The sequence below is a fragment of the Scyliorhinus torazame genome, chromosome 31 (genome assembly GCF_047496885.1).
Source record: "Scyliorhinus torazame isolate Kashiwa2021f chromosome 31, sScyTor2.1, whole genome shotgun sequence".
In the NCBI taxonomy this organism is placed as follows: Eukaryota; Metazoa; Chordata; class Chondrichthyes; order Carcharhiniformes; family Scyliorhinidae; genus Scyliorhinus; species Scyliorhinus torazame.
The window spans coordinates 17,106,784-17,124,770 of NC_092737.1; the positions used below are offsets into that span (position 1 = coordinate 17,106,784).

A 17,987-nucleotide genomic window follows, 5' to 3' on the forward strand; every position below is an offset into this window, starting at 1 on the left:
AAACCACCCGAAACCCCTCGATTAGATTCCATCTCTAACTCACTCCCGGGTATCTGTTATTCTATATCTAAAACACCCTGAATCCCCTCGATTAGATTCCAGTCTGTAACTCACTCCCGGTTATCTGTTATTCTATATATAACCCACCCCGAACCCCTCGATTAGATTCCAGTCTGTAACTCACTCCCGGGTATTTGTTATTCTATATATAAACCACCTGAACCCCTCGGTTAGATTCCAGTCTGTAACTCACTCCCTGGTATCTGTTATTCTATATATAAACCACCCGGAACCCCTCGATTAGATTCCAGTCTGTATCTCACTCCCGGGTGTCTGTTATTCTATATATAAACCATCCCGAGCCCCTCGATTCGATTCCAGTCTGTGACTCACTCACGGGTATCTGTTATTCTATATATAAACCATCCCAAAAGCCTCGATTAGATTCCAGTCTGTAACTCACTCCCGGGTATCTGTTATTCTATATCTAAACCATCCGAACGCCTCGATTAGATTCCAGTCTGTAACTCACTCCTGGGTGTCTGTTATTCTATGTATAAACCACCCCGAAGCCCTCGATTAGATTCCAGTCTGTGACTCACTCCCGGGTATCTGTTATTCTATATATAAACCACCCCGAACCCCACGATTAGATTCCAGTCTGTAACACACTCCCGGGTATCTGTTATTCTATATATAACCCCTCCGGACGCCTCGATTAGATTCCAGTCTGTAACTCACTCCCGGGTATCTGTTATTCTATATATAACCCCTCCGGATGCCTCGATTACATTCCAGTCTGTAGCTCAGTCCCCTCTTACTTTCAATCCGTATAAAACACTCAAATTGCGTATTTTGAGAATCCCGTCGTTATGTTCCTGAATATCTGTACTTCTGTCTTGAATCTCGATAAGACATCTTTCCAATTTATGATCACAGGTTCTCAAACAACCACAAAGTTACCAACAACCAGTCAGAAACCCATCACAACACAGCAGACGACATATCCAGGTAAAGACAGGACTGAGAAAAATAGATTAAACAATGGATTCTAGTGAGTCCCAAAATGTATTTCTCAGTTATTCACTTTGTCCCTTATTCCTGAATTCATCATTGTTCACCCTGTGTAACCCTCGATTAGATTCCAGTCTGTAACTCACTCCCGGGTATCTGTTATTCTATATATAAACCACCTCGAACCCCTCGATTAGATTCCAGTCTGTAACTCACTCCCGGGAATCTGTTATTCTATATATAAACCACCCCGAACCCCTCGATTAGATTCCAGACTGTAACTCACTCCCGGGTATCTGTTATTCTATATATAAACCACCCCGAACCCCTCGATTAGATTCCAGTCTGTAACTCACTCCCCGGTATCTGTTATTCTATATATAAACCACCCTGAAACCCTCGATTAGAGTCCGTCTGTTACTCACCCCCGGGTATCTGTTATTCTATATACAAACCACCCCAAACCCCTCGATTAGATTCCAGTCTGTAACTCACTCCCGGGTATCTGTTATTCTATACATAAACCACCCCAAACCCCTCGATTAGATTCCAGTCTGTAACTCACTCCCGGGAATCTGTTATTTTATATACAAACCACCCCAAACCCCTCGATTAGATTCCAGTCTGTAACTCACTCCTGGATATCTGTTATTCTGTATATAAACCACCCCGAACCCCTCGATTAGATTCCAGTCTGTAACTCACTCCCGGGTGTCTGTTATTCTATATATAAACCACACGAACCCCTCGATTAGATTCCAGTCTGTAACTCACTCCCGGGTATCTGTTATTCTATATATAACCCGCCCCAAACCCCTTGTTTAGATTCCAGTGTGTAACTCACACCCGGGTATCTGTTATTCTATAGATAAACTACCCAAACTCCTCGATTAGATTCCAGTCTGTAACTCACGCCCGGGTATCTGTTATTCTATATATAAACCACCCTGAACCCCTCGATTAGATTCCAGTCTGTAACTCACTCCCTGATATCTGTTATTCTATATATAAACCACCCAGAATCCCTCGATTAGATTCCAGTCTGTATCTCACTCCCGGGTATCAGTTATTCTATATATAAACCACCCCAAACCCCTCGATTAGATTCCAGTCTGTGGCTCACTCCCGGGTATCTGTTATTGTATATATAAACCATCCCAATCGCCTCGATTAGATTCCAGTCTGTAACTCACTCCCGGGTATCTGTTGTTCTATATATAAACCACCCCGAACCCCTCGATTAGATTCCGGTCTGTAACTCACTCTCGGGTATCTGTTATTCTATATATAAACCACCCGAACCCCTCGATTAGATTCCAGTCTGTAACTCACTCCCGGGTATCTGTTATTCTATATATAACCCCTCCGGACGCCTCGATTACATTCCAGTCTGTAGCTCAGTCCCCTCTTACTTTCAATCCGTATAAAACACTCAAATTGCGTATTTTGAGAATCCCGTAGTTATGTTCCTGAATATCTGTACTTCTGTCTTGAATCTCGATAAGACATCTTTCCAATTTATGATCACAGGTTCTCAAACAACCACAAAGTTACCAACAACCAGTCAGAAACCTCTCACAACACAGCAGACGACATATCCAGGTAAAGACAGGACTGAGAAAAATAGATTAAACAATGGATTCTAGTGAGTCCCAAAATGTATTTCTCAGTTATTCACTTTGTCCCTTATTCCTGAATTCATCATTGTTCACCCTGTGTAACCCTCGATTAGATTCCAGTCTGTAACTCACTCCCGGGTATCTGTTATTCTATATATAAACCACCTCGAACCCCTCGATTAGATTCCAGTCTGTAACTCACTCCCGGGAATCTGTTATTCTATATATAAACCACCCCGAACCCCTCGATTAGATTCCAGACTGTAACTCACTCCCGGGTATCTGTTATTCTATATATAAACCACCCCGAACCCCTCGATTAGATTCCAGTCTGTAACTCACTCCCCGGTATCTGTTATTCTATATATAAACCACCCTGAAACCCTCGATTAGAGTCCGTCTGTTACTCACCCCCGGGTATCTGTTATTCTATATACAAACCACCCCAAACCCCTCGATTAGATTCCAGTCTGTAACTCACTCCCGGGTATCTGTTATTCTATACATAAACCACCCCAAACCCCTCGATTAGATTCCAGTCTGTAACTCACTCCCGGGAATCTGTTATTTTATATACAAACCACCCCAAACCCCTCGATTAGATTCCAGTCTGTAACTCACTCCTGGATATCTGTTATTCTGTATATAAACCACCCCGAACCCCTCGATTAGATTCCAGTCTGTAACTCACTCCCGGGTGTCTGTTATTCTATATATAAACCACACGAACCCCTCGATTAGATTCCAGTCTGTAACTCACTCCCGGGTATCTGTTATTCTATATATAACCCGCCCCAAACCCCTTGTTTAGATTCCAGTGTGTAACTCACACCCGGGTATCTGTTATTCTATAGATAAACTACCCAAACTCCTCGATTAGATTCCAGTCTGTAACTCACTCCCGGGTATCTGTTATTCTATATATAAACCACCCTGAACCCCTCGATTAGATTCCAGTCTGTAACTCACTCCCTGATATCTGTTATTCTATATATAAACCACCCAGAATCCCTCGATTAGATTCCAGTCTGTATCTCACTCCCGGGTATCAGTTATTCTATATATAAACCACCCCAAACCCCTCGATTAGATTCCAGTCTGTGGCTCACTCCCGGGTATCTGTTATTGTATATATAAACCATCCCAAACGCCTCGATTAGATTCCAGTCTGTAACTCACTCCCGGGTATCTGTTGTTCTATATATAAACCACCCCGAACCCCTCGATTAGATTCCGGTCTGTAACTCACTCTCGGGTATCTGTTATTCTATATATAAACCACCCGAACCCCTCGATTAGATTCCAGTCTGTAACTCACTCCCGGGTATCTGTTATTCTATATATAACCCCTCCGGACGCCTCGATTACATTCCAGTCTGTAGCTCAGTCCCCTCTTACTTTCAATCCGTATAAAACACTCAAATTGCGTATTTTGAGAATCCCGTAGTTATGTTCCTGAATATCTGTACTTCTGTCTTGAATCTCGATAAGACATCTTTCCAATTTATGATCACAGGTTCTCAAACAACCACAAAGTTACCAACAACCAGTCAGAAACCTATCACAACACAGCAGACGACATATCCAGGTAAAGACAGGACTGAGAAAAATAGATTAAACAATGGATTCTAGTGAGTCCCAAAATGTATTTCTCAGTTATTCTCTTTGTCCCTTATTCCTGAATTCATCATTGTTCACCCTGTGTAACCCTCGATTAGATTCCAGTCTGTAACTCACTCCCGGATATCTGTTATTCTATATATAACCCACCCCGAACCCCTCGATTAGATTCCAGTCTGTAACTCACTCCCGGGTACTGTTATTCTATATATAAACCACCCCGAACCCCTCGATTAGATTCCAGACTGTAACTCACTCCCGGGGATCTGTTATTCTATATATAAATCATCCCGAACCCCTCGATTAGATTCCAGTCTGTAACTCACTCCTGGGTGTCTGTTATTCTGTATATAAACCACCCCAAACCCCTCGATTAGATTCCAGTCTGTAACTCACTCCCAGGTATCTGTTATTCTATATATAACCCACCCCGAACCCCTCGATTAGATTCCAGTCTGTAACTCACTCCCGGGTATCTGTTATTCTATATACAAACCACCCCAAACCCCTCGATTAGATTCCAGTCTGTAACTCACTCCCGGGTATCTGTTATTCTGTATATAAACCACCCCGAACCCCTAGATTAGATTCCAGTCTGTAACTCACTCCCTGGAATCTGTTATTCTATATATAACCCGCCCCAAAACCCCTCGATTAGATTCCAGTGTGTAACTCACACCCGGGTATCTGTTATTCTATATATAAACCACCCAAACTCCTCGATTAGATTCCAGTCTGTAACTCACTCCTGGGTATCTGTTATTCTATATATAAACCACCCGAAACCCCTCGATTAGATTCCAGTCTGGAACTCACTCCCGAGTATCTGTTATTCTATGTATAAACCACCTGAACCCCTCGATTAGATTCCAGTCTGTAACTCACTCCCGGGTATCTGTTATTCTATATATAAAACACCCGGAATTGACTCGATTAGATTCCAGTCTGTAACTCACTCCCGGGTGCCTGTTATTCTATATATAAACCACACCGAACCCCTCGATTAGATTCCAGTCTGTAACTCACTCCCGGATATCTGTTATTCTATATATAAACCGTCCCAAACGCCTCGATTAGATTCCAGTCTGTAACTCACTCCCCGGTATCTGTTATTCTATATATAAACCACGCTGAACTCGTCGATTAGATTCCAGTCTGTAACACACTCCCGGGTAACTGTTATTCTATATATAACCCCTCCGGACGCCTCGATTACATTCCAGTCTGTAGCTCAGTCCCCTCTTACTTTCAATCCGTATAAAACACTCAAATTGCGTATTTTGAGAATCCCGTAGTTATGGTCCTGAATATCTGTGCTTCTGTCTTGAATCTCGATAAGACATCTTTCCAATTTATGATCACAGGTTCTCAAACAACCACAAAGTTACCAACAACCAGTCAGAAACCTATCACAACTCAGCAGACGACATATCCAGGTACAGACAGGACTGAGAAAAATAGATTAAACAATGGATTCTAGTGAGTCCCAAAATGTATTTCTCAGTTATTCTCTTTGTCCCTTATTCCTGAATTCATCATTGTTCACCCTGTGTAACCCTCGATTAGATTCCAGTCTGTAACTCACTCCCGGGTATCAGTTATTCTATATATAACCCACCCCGAACCCCTCGATTAGATTCCAGTCTGTAACTCACTCCCGGGTATCTGTTATTCGATATATAAACCACCCTGAACCCCTCGATTAGATTCCAGTCTGTAACTCACTCCCGGGTATCTGTTATTCTATATATAAACCACCCCGAACCCCTCGATTAGATTCCATCTGTAACTCACTCCCGGGTATCGGTTATTCGATATATAAACCACCCTGAACCCCTCGATTAGATTCCAGTCTGTAACTCACTCCCGGGTATCTGTTATTCTATATATAACCCACCCCGAACCCCTCGATTAGATTCCAGTCTGTAACTCACTCCCGGGTATCTGTTATTCGATATATAAACCACCCTGAACCCCTCGATTAGATTCCAGTCTGTAACTCACTCCCGGGTATCTGTTATTCTATATATAAACCACCCCGAACCCCTCGATTAGATTCCATCTGTAACTCACTCCCGGGTATCTGTTATTCTATATATAAAACACCCTGAATCGACTCGATTAGATTCCAGTCTGTAACTCACTCCCGGGTATCTGTTATTCTATATATAAACCACCCAAACTCCTCGATTAGATTCCAGTCTGTAACTCGCTCCCGGGTATCTGTTATTCTATATATAAAACATCCTGAATCCCCTCGATTAGATTCCAGTCTGTAACTCACTCCCGGTTATCTGTTATTCTATATATAACCCACCCCAAACCCCTCGATTAGATTCCAGTGTGTAACTCACACCCGGGTATCTGTTATTCTATATATAAACCACCCGAAACCCCTCGATTAGATTCCATCTCTAACTCACTCCCGGGTATCTGTTATTCTATATATAAAACATCCTGAATCCCCTCGATTAGATTCCAGTCTGTAACTCACTCCCGGTTATCTGTTATTCTATATATAACCCACCCCAAACCCCTCGATTAGATTCCAGTCTGTAACTCACTCCCGGGTTACTGTTATTCTATATATAAAACACCCTGAATTGACTCGCTTAGATTCCAGTCTGTAACTCATTCCCGGGTATCTGTTATTCTATATATAACCCGCCCCAAACCCCTCGATTAGATTCCAGTCTTGAACTCACTCCCGAGTATCTGTTGTTCTATATATAAACCACCTGAACCCCTCGGTTAGATTCCAGTCTGTAACTCACTCCCTCGTATCTGTTATTCTATACATAAACCACCCAGAACCCCTCGATTAGATTCCAGTCTGTATCTCACTCCCGGGTGTCTGTTATTCTATATATAAACCATCCCGAACCCCTCGATTAGATTCCAGTCTGTGACTCACTCCCGGGTATCTGTTATTCTATATATAAACCATCCCAAGCGCCTCGATTAGATTCCAGTCTGTAACTCGCTCCCGGTTATCTGTTATTCTATATATAAACCATCCGAACCCCTCGATTAGATTCCAGTCTGTAACTCACTCTCGGGTGTCTGTTATTCTATGTATAAACCACCCCGAACCCCTCGATTAGATTCCAGTCTGTGACTCACTCCCGGGTATCTGTTATTCTATATATAAACCCCCCCAAACCCCTCGATTAGATTCCAGTCTGTGACTCACTCCCGGGTATCTGTTATTCTATATATAAACCACCCCGAACCCCTCGATTAGATTCCAGTCTGTAACTCACTCCCGGGTATCTGTTATTCTATATATAAACCATCCCAAACGCCTCGATTAGATTCCAGTCTGTAACTCACTCCCGGGTATCTGTTATTCTGTATATAAACCACACGAACCCCTCGATTAGATTCCAGTCTGTAACTCACTACCGGGTATCTGTTATTCTATATATAAAACACCCGAAACCTCTTGATTAGATTCCAGTCTGGAACTCACTCCAGAGTATCTGTTATTCTATATATAAACCACCTGAACCCCTCGCTTAGATTCCAGTCTGTAACTCACTCCTGAGTATCTGTTATTCTATATATAAACCACCCTGAACCCCTCGATTAGATTCCAGTCTGTATCTCACTCCCGGGTGTCTGTTATTCTATATATAAACCATCCCGAACCCCTCGATTAGATTCCAGTCTGTAACTCACTCCCGGTTATCTGTTATTCTATATATAAACCATCCGAACCCCTCGATTAGATTCCAGTCTGTAACTCACTCCCGGGTGTCTGTTATTCTATGTATAAACCACCCCGAACCCCTCGATTAGATTCCAGTCTGTGACTCACTCCCGGGTATCTGTTATTCTATATATAAACCATCCCAAACGCCTCGATTAGATTCTGTCTGTAACTCACTCCCGGGTATCTGTTATTCTGTATCTCAACCACACGAACCCCTCGATTAGATTCCAGTCTGTAACTCACTACCGGGTATCTGTTATTCTATATATAAAACACCCGAAACCTCTTGATTAGATTCCAGTCTGGAACTCACTCCAGAGTATCTGTTATTCTATATATAAACCACCTGAACCCCTCGATTAGATTCCAGTCTGTAACCCACACCCGGGTATCTGTTATTCTATATACAAACCACCCCAATCCCCTCGATTGGATTCCAGTCTGTAACTCACTCCTGGATATCTGTTATTCTGTATATAAACCACCCCGAACCCCTCGATTAGATTCCAGTCTCTAACTCACTCCTGGATACCTGTTATTCTGTATATAAACCACCCCGAACCCCTCGATTAGATTCCAGTCTGTAACTCACTCCCGGGTATCTGTTATTCTGTATATAAACCACACGAACCCCTCGATTAGATTCCAGTCTGTAACTCACTACCGGGTATCTGTTATTCTATATATAAAACACCCGAAACCTCTTGATTAGATTCCAGTCTGGAACTCACTCCAGAGTATCTGTTATTCTATATATAAAGCATCTGAACCCTTCGATTAGATTCCAGTCTGTAACTCACTCCCTGGTATCTGTTATTCTATATATAAACCACCCAGAACCCCTCGATTAGATTCCAGTCTGTATCTCACTCCCGGGTGCCTGTTATTCTATCTCTAAACCATCCCAAACGCCTCGATTAGATTCCTCTGTAACTCACTCTCGGGTATCTGTTATTCTATATATAAACCACCCCGAACCCCTCGATTAGATTCCAGTCTGTAACTCACTCCCGGGTATCTGTTATTCTATATATAAACCACCTCGAACCCCTCGATTAGATTCCAGTCTGTAACTCACTCCCGTGTATCTGTTATTCTATATATAAACCACTCCGAACCCCTCGATTAGATTCCAGTCTGTTACTCACTCCCGGGTATCTGTTATTCTATATATAACCCCTCCGGACGCCTCGATTACATTCCAGTCTGTAGCTCAGTCCCCTCTTACTTTCAATCCGTATAAAACACTCAAATTGCGTATTTTGAGAATCCCGTCGTTATGTTCCTGAATATCTGTACTTCTGTCTTGAATCTCGATAAGACATCTTTCCAATTTATGATCACAGGTTCTCAAACAACCACAAAGTTACCAACAACCAGTCAGAAACCTATCACAACTCAGCAGACGACATATCCAGGTAAAGACAGGACTGAGAAAAATAGATTAAACAATGGATTCTAGTGAGTCCCAAAATGTATTTCTCAGTTATTCTCTTTGTCCCTTATTCCTGAATTCATCATTGTTCACCCTGTGTAACCCTCGATTAGATTCCAGTCTGTAACTCACTCCCGGGTATCTGTTATTCTGTATATAAACCACACAAACCCCTCGATTAGATTCCAGACTGTAACTCACTCCCGGGTATCTGTTATTCTATATATAAACCACCCCGAACCCCTCGATTAGATTCCAGTCTGTAACTCCCTCCCGGGTATCTGTTATTCTATATATAAACCACCCCGAACCCCTCGATTAGATTCCAGTCTGTAATTTACTCCCAGGTATCTGTTATTCTATATATAAACCACCCTGAACCCCTCGATTAGATTCCAGTCTGTAACTCACTCCCGGGTATCTGTTATTCTGTATATAAACCACCCCGAACCCCTCGATTAGATTCCAGTCTGTGACTCACTCCCGGGTATCTGTTATTCTATATCTAAACCACACCGAACCCCTCGATTAGATTCCAGTCTGTATCTCACTTCCATGTATCTGTTATTCTGTATATAAACCACCCCGAACCCCTCGATTAGATTCCAGTCTGTGACTCACTCCCGGGTATCTGTTATTCTATATATAAACCACCCCGAACCCCTCGATTAGATTCCAGTCTGTGACTCACTCCCGGGTATCTGTTATTCTATATCTAAACCACACCGAACCCCTCGATTAGATTCCAGTCTGTAACTCACTCCCGGGTATCTGTTATTCTATATATAAACCACCCTGAACCCCTCGATTAGATTCCAGTCTGTAACTCACTCCCGGGTATCTGTTATTCTGTATATAAACCACCCCGAACCCCTCGATTAGATTCCAGTCTGTCACTCACTCCGGTTATCTGTTATTCTATATCTAAACCACCCCGAACCCCTCGATTAGATTCCAGTCTGTGACTCACACCTGGAAATTCGATGTTCGATGTATAACCTTTCCAAATATTATGTTGATCGTCCTGGAGCTAACTCCCCCGTGAATATCTGAAATTCAAAGTATCATCTCGGTGTAAAATCTTTCCTTTTTCTGAAAACTGTTTGCAGGAAAGTCACTGATTCCCCAGCAGCAGGTCCCATGCCCATCTCCCCACACGGGACCACGCATCCAGGGGTGTCGAACATATTGGCAGGACTGAGGAGGACTGTCCCTCTCAGCTTAGCTGTTGCTCTGTATGTTTCCCACCTCCTCCCCCCAAATTCCAGATGGTGTCAGTGTCACTTGACAATCAATGACCTCTGCTTCTGTTTACAGGCTCCTGTCCCCCTAACTCGCACTTTGACCCCTGCGGCGGCGGCTGCTCCCCCCGATGTGACAGACCGAGGCCCGACTGTTCGGATACCTGCGCCTCCGCCAGCTGCGTCTGCGACGAAGGGTTTTTCCAGACGGGCGGGGGCTGCGTCCCCGGAGAGCAGTGCGGCTGTATCCGCGGTGACTCCTACTATCAGGTGAGCACCTCACCCCCACCACGGGCGTCGGCGGTTTCTGGGCGGAATATTCCGGGGCCTACCTCGCGGGACCAATAACACAGAGAGTGCGTGCCTAGTGATGATGTCACCGGGCTAGCCACCAAAGGGCCTGGTGGGGGAGGATGCTGGGACATCGGTTGGAATCCAGCCGGGAGCGCTGGCGAATTTAAATTCAGTTCACTAAATGTCAGGTAATTGTGGCCGTGGTTCTGGCAGGTTGTCACGGAGCTCGTTTGCCTCACCGTGGTAACCGTGGAAAGGAAATCTGCCGGCCCTGCCCCAACCGGGCCTAGATTTGACCACATTTGGAGCATTGTGGGCCGTTTTGGTCTCCTTATCTAAGAAAGGACATGCCTGCCACAGAGGGAGTGCAGCGAAGGTTCACCGGACTAATTCCTGGGGCGGCAGGGTTGGCATGGAGGATTGGGTCGAATTGGCCGGTATTTGATATTTGATGGAATTGTGGAGTCCTCTGGATTGGGGCGGGGGGGGGGGGTAACAATGGATCACCGTCTCCGGATATGGGGTTGACCATTTGGGACTGAGGTGAGGAGAAACCTCGTCACTCAGAGGGTGGAGAATCTGCGGAATTCTCGACCACAGGAGGCCCAGTATCATCACTGTTTGTAATGAACCTGTGCCCAGTATCATCACTGTCTGTAATGAAACTGTGCCCAGTATCATCACTGTTTGTAATGAACCTGTGCCCAGTCTCATCACTGTCTGTAATGAACCCGCGCCCAGTATCATCACTGTCTGTAATGAACCCGCGCCCAGTATCATCACTGTCTGCAATGAAACTGTGCCCAGTATCATCACTGTTTGTAATGAACCTGTGCCCAGTATCATCACTGTCTGTAATGAAACTGTGCCCAGTATCATCACTGTTTGTAATGAACCTGTGCCCAGGATCATCACTGTCTGTAATGAAACTGTGCCCAGTATCATCATTGTCTGTAATGAACCTGTGCCCAGTGTCATCACTGTCTGTAATGAACCTGTGCCCAGTGTCATCACTGTTTGTAATGAACCTGTGCCCAGTGTCATCACTGTCTATAATGAACCTGTGCCCAGTGTCTTCACTGTTTGTAATGAACCCGTGCCCAGTGTCATCACTGTCTGTAATGAACCCGTGCCCAGTGTCATCACTGTCTGTAATTAACCCGCGCCCAGTGTCTTCACTGTTTGTAATGAACCCGTGCCCAGTGTCATCACTGTCTGTAATGAACCCGTGCCCAGTGTCATCACTGTCTGTAATTAACCCGTGCCCAGTGTCTTCACTGTTTGTAATGAACCCGTGCCCAGTGTCATCACTGTCTGTAATGAACCCGTGCCCAGTGTCATCACTGTCTGTAATTAACCCGTGCCCAGTGTCATCACTGTCTGTAATTAACCCGTGCCCAGTGTCATCACTGTCTGTAATTAACCCGTGCCCAGTGTCATCACTGTCTGTAATTAACCCGTGCCCAGTGTCATCACTGTTTGTAATGAACCTGTGCCCAGTGTCATCACTGTTTGTAATGAACCCGTGCCCAGTATCATCACTGTCTGTAATGAACCTCTGCCCAGTATCATCACTGTCTGTAATTAACCCGTGCCCAGTGTCATCACTGTTTGTAATGAACCAGTGCCCAGTGTCATCACTGTCTGTAATTAACCCGTGCCCAGTATCATCACTGCCTGTAATTAACCCGTGCCCAGTGTCATCACTGTCTGTAATGAACCCATGCCCAGTGTCATCACTGTCTGTAATTAACCCATGCCCAGTGACATCACTGTCCGTAATTAACCCGTGCCCAGTATCATCATGGTCTGTAATGAACCCGTGCCCAGTATCATCACTGTCTGTAATGAACCTGTGCCCAGTGTCATCTCTGTTTGTAATGAACCTGTGCCCAGTGTCATCACTGTCTATAATGAACCTGTGCCCAGTGTAATCACTGTTTGTAATGAACCCGTGCCCAGTGTCATCACTGTCTGTAATGAACCTGTGCCCAGTGTCATCACTGTCTGTAATGAACCCGCGCCCAGTATCATCACTGTCTGTAATGAACCCGTGCCCAGTGTCATCACTGTCTGTAATGAACCTGTGCCCAGTGTCATTACTGTCTGTAATGAACCCGTGCCCAGTATCATCACTGTCTGTAATGAACCCGCGCCCAGTATCATCACTGTCTGTAATGATCCCGTGCCCAGTGTCATCACTGTCTGTAATGAACCTGTGCCCAGTGTCATCACTGTCTGTAATGAACCTGTGCCCAGTATCATCGCGGTCTGTAATGTACCCGTGCCCAGTATCATCACTGTCTGTAATGAACCTGTGCCCAGTATCATCACTGTCTGTAATGAACCTGTGCCCAGTATCATCACTGTCTGTAATGAACTCGTGCCTAGTATCATCATGGTCTGTAATGAACCCATGCCCAGTATCATCATGGTCTGTAATGAACCCATGCCCAGTATCATCACTGTCTGTAATGAACCTGTGCCCAGTATCATCACTGTCTGTAATGAACCTGTGCCCAGTATCATCACTGTCTGTAATGAACCCGCGCCCAGTGTCATCACTGTCTGTAATGAACCCGCGCCCAGTGTCATCACTGTCTGTAATGAACCCATGCCCAGTAATATCACTGTCTGTAATGAACCTGTGCCCAGTATCATCACTGTCTGTAATGAACTCGTGCCTAGTATCATCATGGTCTGTAATGAACCCATGCCCAGTATCATCATGGTCTGTAATGAACCCATGCCCAGTATCATCACTGTCTGTAATGAACCCAGGCCCAGTATCATCACTGTCTGTAATGAACCTGTGCCCAGTATCATCACTGTCTGTAATGAACCTGTGCCCAGTATCATCACTGTCTGTAATGAACCCATGCCCAGTGTCATCACTGTCTGGAATGAACCCGTGCCCCGTATCATCATGGTCTGTAATGAACCCGTGCCCAGTATCATCACTGTGTGTAATGAACCTGTGCCCAGTGTCATCACTGTCTGTAATGAAACCGTGCCCAGTACCATCGCTGTCTGTAATGAACCTGTGCCCAGTATCATCACTGTCTGTAATGAACCCGTGCCCAGTATCATCACTGTCTGTAATGAACCCATGCCCAGTATCGTCACAGTCTGTAATGAACCTGTGCCCAGTATGATCACGGTCTGTAATGAACCTGTGCCCAGTATGATCACGGTCTGTAATGAACCTATGCCCAGTATCGTCACAGTCTGTAATGAACCTGTGCCCAGTATGATCGAGGTCTGTAATGAACCCGTTCCCAGTATCGTCACAGTCTGTAATGAGCACATGTCCAGTATCGTCACGGTCTGTAATGAACCCGTGCCCAGTATCGTCACAGTCTGTAATGAACACATGTCCAGTATCGTCACTGTCTGTAATGAACCCGTGCCCAGTATCGTCATGGTCTGTAATGAACCTGTGCCCAGTATCGTCAGAGTCTGTAATGAACCCGTGCCCAGTATCGTCATGGTCTGTAATGAACCTGTGCCCAGTATCATCAGAGTCTGTAATGAACCCGTGCCCAGTATCGTCAGAGTCTGTAATGAACCCGTGCCCAGTATCATCAGAGTCTGTAATGAACCCGTGCCCAGTATCGTCACTGTCTGCAATGAAACTGTGCCCAGTATCGTCAGAGTCTGTAATGAACCCGTGCCCAGTATCGTCAGAGTCTGTAATGAACCCGTGCCCAGTATCGTCATAGTCTGTAATGAACCCGCGCCCAGTATCGTCATGGTCTGTAATGAACCTGTGCCCAGTATGATCACAGTCTGTAATGAACCCGTGCCCAGTACCCTCCCCTCTGTGGTGAAGGTGGTGAATCCCTGATTGGACTCCTAGTCACAGCAGGAATCACTCACCAACGTTCAGTGTCTTGTGGCCCTCTGCTCTCTGAAGGGATGATTATTTGTGTTTGCCACTTCCAGCCTGGACAGGTTATCTGGTCTGACGCTTGTACAGCCATCTGCCGTTGCCTCGGAAACTTCAGCGTCCAGTGTACCAACATGAGCTGCGCCGCGAACGAGTACTGCGGAGACAAAGACGGCGTCCCTGGGTGCTACCCGAAAGGTAATCGAGTCCGTCCTGTCCTGTTTAACTCTGTCCAGAGGGGAACCATTTGGCCCACGGTATCTTACACCAGCACCTTGGAGGAACCAATGGGAATCACTCCCACTCCCCCGTCAAGCCCTTACCCAATTCCCCTTCTGAAAGTTCCTGTTCAATCCGCTTCCACCGCCCTTCAAACGGCGCCTTCCAGATCCCAAAATCCCAGGTGAAACAAAATATTTCCAACTCCAAACTGCTATCTTTATCCACACTCAAGCAACACCCATCGCGGGTCGCAATCCACTTTTAAATACAGTTAGCAGGCTCAGGAATGCTTGATGCAGAGAGATTGCCCTCGATAAACCACTTTGAGAGAGAGATCCTTCAGGGACCAGCTGTGGATTCTTGCCCATGTCAAACTATTGTTTAACCTACCAGCCTATGGAATTGCTCCTGTCCTGTTCGCAGGCAAACTTTTAACAACTCACCGTCTTGAGATCAGCTGCTTTTGGCCTGTCCCCAGTCAAACACTTAACTGAGCTGTTTGGAAAGAAACCGCTAGTCTGTCCATAGACAGATCTTTAACTGGACTGTATTGAGAGCACTTACTTGTCTTCTTTTTTTTAATAAAGTTAGAGTACCCAATTCATTTTTTCAAATCGGGTGAATTCTCCGCTGTTGGGGTTCTCAGTTTTGACGGCAGCCCGGGGGTTTCCCGACGACATGAGGCTGCCCCACACTGGAAAATCCCATTGACCAGCCGGCGAAACAGAGAATCCCGATGGCGTGCTGCACCAGCGTCTCTAATTATCTACCCCCCGGGGAACCCGCTTTATATAAACAAAATTCCATTCGCCCAACATCAGCAAACAATATCCATGGCCGGAAATGAATGATGATCTTACTTTTACGATGCTTTAATTGCACCTCTCTCTCTCAAAAGCCTGGCTGCCTTTCAAAGCAGGATTTTTTAAAAACGTGACTGCAGCACTCACACACACACACAATAACCAAGGCTTTTAACCCTGACAGCACCAAATACATATATATCTGAAATTCTATACATTCATCAAACTTTAATCTGTGCCCCCTGACCCACCTGCCATTGGAAACAATTCCTGCTTCTTTGAGCAGGAAAACCCCTCAACGGTTTCAGACGCCCCGATTAAAGCTCCCCCTTAACCTCCTCTGCTCGAAGGAGAACGACCCCAGATTCTCCATGTCCCTCACCCTGGGTACCAATCTGCCCCTGCCGGAGACCCAGACCAAGAATATTCCAGGCCACGTTGATACAGTTCCCAGGCTTGGCCATAACTTGCGCCTATTTCTCTGTCCGATGCCTGTGTCAGGAGCTGCAACGCTTCCGCGAGCCTTTTGTCTGCCTGCTCAACTTCTCGTAGGCGCCTTCGAATACACGCACACACACACATGCGCACACACACGCACACATACATGCAAACACACATGCGCGCACGCATACATGCGTGCACACACGCACACATACATGCATACACATATGCGTACACACATGCGTACACACACACACACACACATGCACACGTACACACATACACACGCGTGCACCTTCAGGCCTCCCTGTTCCGACAACTCACATGAAAAATGAAATGTATCACATGTGGTGTCACACACTCTTCTCACAGATTCATAGAATCCCTACAGTGTAGAAGGAGGCCATTCGGCCCATCAAGCCTATACCACCCCTCTGAAAGACAACCCTACCTAGGCCCACACCCCCGCCCTATCCCCGTCACCCCACCTAACCTTTTGGACACGAAGGGCAATTTTGGCGCCGCTTAACCCACCTTAACCCACACACCTTTGGACCGCGGGAGCACCCGGACGAAACCCACGCAGACACGGGGGAGGGCGTGCAGACTCCGCACAGTCACCCAAACCCGGAATCGCACTAATGTGCCCGGCGTTGTGAGACGGCGATGCTAGCCCACTGTCCCGTCATCTCTGTGGTGAAGTTAATTCACCAAATATCTGCCCAGCCCACCATTTTCTTCATGTGGTTTGAAGTGTTGTGCCATTGCCAAGCTCTGAAAGTATGCACTCGTTACTCAAGTTCGGGTCATTATAGGAACCACCGCAAAGGCAATGTCCACCAACTGGGAGGTGATTGAGGTGAAAAGGCAGCTTGCGGAGAGCGTGGAGGGTTTGGAACGTAGCTGAGTTCTCCTCACCCATCAAGATATCCAAGGATTGCTTCCCTCCACGAAGATCTCCTCGCTCATCCAGTCAATGTTTCTCCTCAGGTTGGTCCGCGTGCACTGCGTCCGGAGACCCTCACTACACCACCTTCGACAAGAGGAAGTTCAGTTTCCAAGGGAACTGCACCTACGTGCTGGCCACGAGCTGTAACTCCAGCCGCACCCCGTTCACCGTCTACGCGGCCAACGAGCATCGCCACGGGCGCACGTCCGTGTCTTACGTCCGAGCGGTCCACGTGAGCGTCTACAACGTCACCGTCTCCATACTCGGGAATAAAGCGGTCCAGGTGAGAGGAGACCCTTTACACTCCCCCCCCACCCCCCCCCCCCGCCCCCTGCTACTCTACCGGAGAGTTCATCGAAACTGCCAAAACCCCGATCGATAGGCTGTCATTGGCTGAGGGGAGCGAGGGATACGGAGCAAAGGAGGGGAGATGGAGTTGAGATAGAAGTCAACCTTGATCTAATTGAAGAGTGTTCGAGGGGCTGAATGGCCTCCAGTTGCTCTGACCCCCCCCCCCCCCCACCCCCCCGCGATCCTACCCCCACTCTGGACAAAACTCCCGTCTCGGCGGAACATTCCAGATTGGAAATCTACGCAACGGATACCAGAGCAACGCACTCCGATCCAAGCACGACACCCCCGTGCAATCGATCCCTTCCCGTTCCCCGGAATCCGATCGGAGTCAATTCCACCTCGGCTTCGCTCCGACGTAGTTGCGACCTCATCCGGGAGGGGGTGGGGGAGG

The 17,987-nt window shown here is 46.2% G+C and overlaps 1 protein-coding gene across 1 annotated transcript; it reads left to right on the forward strand.

Moving 5' to 3' along the window:
- Positions 1-5,550: 5,550 nt before the first annotated feature.
- LOC140404581 (zonadhesin-like) lies at positions 5,551-17,955 on the forward strand. Its single transcript, XM_072493183.1, has 6 exons — positions 5,551-5,689; positions 9,315-9,386; positions 10,721-10,914; positions 14,884-15,025; positions 17,284-17,525; positions 17,824-17,955. Exons 1-6 carry the CDS (start codon positions 5,551-5,553, stop codon positions 17,953-17,955), a joined length of 921 nt encoding a protein of 306 aa, XP_072349284.1.
- Positions 17,956-17,987: the final 32 nt, after the last annotated feature.

Excerpts from the sequence above, each read along its gene's own strand:
- LOC140404581 (XM_072493183.1), top strand. The coding sequence starts at position 5,551 with ATGGTCCTGAATATCTGTGCTTCTGTCTTGAATCTCGATAAGACATCT. Across the intron at positions 5,690-9,314 it reads TCAGCAGACGACATATCCAG|GTTCTCAAACAACCACAAAG; the intron begins GTACAGACAGGA and ends TTATGATCACAG. Across the intron at positions 17,526-17,823 it reads TCGGGAATAAAGCGGTCCAG|ATTGGAAATCTACGCAACGG; the intron begins GTGAGAGGAGAC and ends GGAACATTCCAG.